This window comes from Hipposideros armiger, unplaced genomic scaffold (genome assembly GCF_001890085.2).
Source record: "Hipposideros armiger isolate ML-2016 unplaced genomic scaffold, ASM189008v1 scaffold_51, whole genome shotgun sequence".
Lineage (NCBI taxonomy): Eukaryota > Metazoa > Chordata > Mammalia > Chiroptera > Hipposideridae > Hipposideros > Hipposideros armiger.
In genome coordinates, this window is record NW_017731401.1 from 4,323,841 (window position 1) to 4,327,838 (window position 3,998).

General features: G+C 35.1%; 1 protein-coding gene across 2 annotated transcripts in view; it reads left to right on the forward strand.

Annotated features, from left to right (window-relative positions):
• Positions 1-571: 571 nt before the first annotated feature.
• RAP1B (RAP1B, member of RAS oncogene family) overlaps positions 572-3,998 on the forward strand; it is a 16,660-nt gene continuing 13,233 nt past the window's right edge. For both annotated transcript variants that reach the window (XM_019640595.1, XM_019640594.1), the window contains exons 1-3: positions 572-680; positions 1,710-1,778; positions 2,908-2,964. In XM_019640595.1, the coding sequence (XP_019496140.1) occupies positions 624-680; positions 1,710-1,778; positions 2,908-2,964 (183 nt within the window). In that variant the 5' untranslated portion in view covers positions 572-623. The remainder of the gene's footprint in view (positions 681-1,709; positions 1,779-2,907; positions 2,965-3,998) is intronic.

Consider the following 3,998-nt stretch of genomic DNA (forward strand, 5'->3'; position numbering starts at 1 on the left):
GGTAGCAACCCCAGAAAATACACAAATGAATGGGCCTGACTATATTTCAATAAAACTTTATGTACAAAACAAGTGGTGGGCTGGATTTGTTTACAGACCCCTGCTCCATCTGTTCATCTTTCTAGAATGTTAGCTCAGTGAAGGCAGGATTTGTTTGTTGGTTTGTTTTTCCATTGGGTATATCCTGTACTTAGTAGGCACTCAACTACTTGTGACTCAAGGTTACAGTTGATTCAGAAAAGCCGGGGGGGGGAGGGGGGGTACACGACACATGTCTGTCATTGCCATCTTGTAACCAATAGAATACCTCTTCATGCTATTCTTCAGCCCCCCCCTTTTTCCTTAATAGAGCAAATATTTTATTCTAATTGAATTTAGGATGAGGCTGGATGTCATGTTTGTAATTCTCCAGTTTCTTTCTACCTCTGATGTGTTATAAAGAGCCCTACCAGTAGCATTATTGTTTTTGGAATGCTCCATGTAGTATAGTATAGTAATCATTTTAAAGAAATCTGCTTGCTTGAATGTGTAATTTATATAAGAAGTGCATGAATACAAAGATATTACCTAATAATTTTTGTTTTTTTCTTTAATAAGGTACTAGCTTTTGACGAGTTTGCACCATGCGTGAGTATAAGCTAGTCGTCCTTGGCTCAGGAGGCGTTGGAAAATCTGCTCTAGTAAGTCATTTTTCACTGTACCTAAACTATTCACTGCAAGATATGTTCTTTTTCTGTTGAGTTTCAGGTTTTGATTGTGGTGAAATCCCATAGTGATTTTAGAAGCAATATTTTCTTGTAGTTTTAGTCAACTTTTAGTTGTGTCTGGGCAGATCACGTGTATTCTCTTTGGAACATTGGTTTCAGACGAACATGAGGTATGCCAGAATACAGTTTGAGCTAAGCATAGAGCGTGAGTGCATATAAATGTGTGTCTGTCTTCATTTCAGAGCCAGATAGGAATGAATTTTGGTCTTTTCATTGAGAGCTGGCATATATATATAAATAAAATGTTTGGAAACATTAAATAAAGCTTATAAAAAAAACCTTTTCAAATATTACCTTTGACTACCCAGTTTTTCCATTATTTTAGCTGTCATGTTTTCTATATCAAGGAATAGTATAACGAAAAAAGACACAACTTGATGGTGGTAGGTGAGGAAGGGATAAAACTTAGGGAAACTAACTTGATGAATAGTTCAGAGTTTAGCAAAGCCCCACAATAAGATAGATCAACCATCTTGGCCACTTAGAATGACCACCTAGCACAGAACTTGACACGCTTGGATCAAAGTGAGAAGTGCATACAACAGGGCATGTGCTGCTTTTTCATTTGTAATTATGTCCAGAGTGATGGGGAGGTGTCTTGAGTGTGCACATATGTGTGCACATAAAAAAATTAGCCACTTTCTGGTTAAAATTCAAATTTAAGCCCTTAAGACTGAAACTGTAGACATTTAAAAAAATTTTTTAAATATGTGATCTCTAAATTTAGAATTACCTAATAAAGAACATAATGATTACTAAGTTTTAAAAAAAGTCTTCTAAGATAATCTCACTAAATGCATACATTCAGATGTAGTGGTGGTTGTATTATTTCATCAATGGCATAACTATCTCTGTGAAATCAATAGTTTTCAAATGTACAGGTTTGGATTTGTTCTCTTCTTTAGAAGTATAATGGTATGTTGTATTGTTTTGTTTTTTCAGACTGTACAGTTTGTTCAAGGAATTTTTGTTGAAAAATATGATCCTACGATAGAAGATTCTTACAGAAAGGTATGGTATCTTAAAAGGCCTTTTGCTTATGTCTTTAGTATAAATTATTGTTTTTAGCTTTATAATTATTGAATGTTGTTTACAAAGTAGGATGAAGAAGCAGAGTTAATTTATAAAATTAGTGGGAAAAGTTCACACTTGATTATTTCCTGGCATTGCATGTTTACCAATTTATGAGAGTCTTAAAACATTTGCACACAGGGGCTTTCCCTCTCTCTCTCTTTCCCCCTCTGTCTGAAAATTTTAAGTTTATCCTGACCCCAACATTGTAATTTGACACACAAGTTTTAGAGCTAGGTCATCCATTTCAAGTGGTAGCTCCATATTCCACACACCCCCACCCCAAAGACTAAATACTCGTACATTTCTTCTTTTTCACCTAAAGATGTACGTACAGTCTCCTCCCTAACCTAACTGCTTGAGAAAGTGCCACTGCTCATAATAGAAAGGCTTATTTCTGTGTCCACAAACACAGCATATGACAATAAAACTTGTGCAGACATTGTTAATGTATCAGGGAGAGAGGTATCTCCCACCTTATGGAGCAGTCTGTTGCTGCTCCACTGTTTCCACACCTCCCTCTCTGTCCAGTCTACCAAACAAACGAAACCCCTTTCTGCACCCCAGCTGCAAAGCAATATAACTCTTTTTTTCACATCCAATTCTAAATAACTTTTTTCCTAAGAAATGTTAGATGGAAAGAAGTAAAAAAGATATAGAATTTATTTGATAGCTGTTTTCTGCTTCCTTGCTACCAGAATTTTTACTCCAGTGCGGTGAAGGTGATGTGGTTATCTAGAGAAATGAAGGTATAACTAAAGTATGGCAGAATTGAGATATACAGAATCACTTCTGATATTATTGGAACTATTATTGGGTTTAATTTTTTTTTGAGCCATTTTTAAATCATTTCCTTTCCATATTTAAGTACTGAGCAATTCGTATTAAGATCTTGTAGGTATCCATGTGTTGAGTCAGAACACATGGTTTTTCTGTTAAAAGTATTTCTTGTAATTAGAGTTACTATACTCTGTGTCTCTGTTTTAAATATCATGTAGTAGCTTTTGTATATATTAAGATAGTCTTGTTTACATAAAAAAATGAAAGTGTATTTTAATTTTTCCTCCAGCAAGTTGAAGTAGATGCCCAACAGTGTATGCTGGAAATCTTGGATACTGCAGGAACGGTATGTAAAACGAAGTACACAGTATATGCACAACTCGTGCAGTAGTAACCTGGTAAATGCTAGTAATATGTAGACAAATAATAGTTTAGCTTATTTAAAAGTACTGCTTGCATTAAATCTTAAAACTGTTTTCCTTATTCTCTTGAATTCTATTTTGTGTGTGTGTGCTTTGTAATTACAGTGGGTCAGTTATTGGAGAAATTAGAAAAATTAGGTGAAAATTTTCATAGTCTCACTAGGACTTTTTAAACAAGTTAAAATATATTACCATATTTTAAATAATATGGAAAATACTTGGGTATGCTTACCCACCCATTCTATTTATTTATTTACTTACTTACTTACATGATACATATTTATTCCTCAGTGGCTATGTGAAGTATTTTAAATGGCATCTTTCCTCTTTCAAAGTACTTATGGACTAGCTAGGTTTGTTGGTATCTGAAGGTGAAGGGAACATTTGTTCTGGATATGTGGTATTCATTCAGCTAATGTTTGAGAACCTGATATGTGCCATGGACTGCGTTCTTACCCTCAAAGGCTGGCAGTCTAGTGAGAGAGGAGCAGTGTGGGACAATGGGAAGATAGAGGCAAGCAGGCTGGTGGGCCCCATACAAAAAGAGCAGTCAGAAAAAAGCTGCCTTTAAGTAGCTTTTGGACACACAATATTTCTGTCCCACTTGAGTACATTTATTATACATAAATCTGCTTTGATATGTCATTTTTAAATTAAAAACTTAGTTTTTTAAATACCAACTTTTCAAAAAGCATCTTGCCACAGACTGTCATTTTAAGAAATGTTACCGTATTTCCCCATGTATAAGACGCACCTGTTTTAAGAAAAATTTGAGGTCTAAACTGGGTGCGTCTTATACAGTGGTTGTAGATTTCAAATGCCATAGATGGAACCGAGGACGAGGCAATATATGAAGACAGTAATTCGTCATCAGACACAGATGAGGACAAGCTAATGGTTGGGAGTTTTGACAGTGATGAGGAGTTGTATGAATTTTATGATGAATAAAACTTGAGTT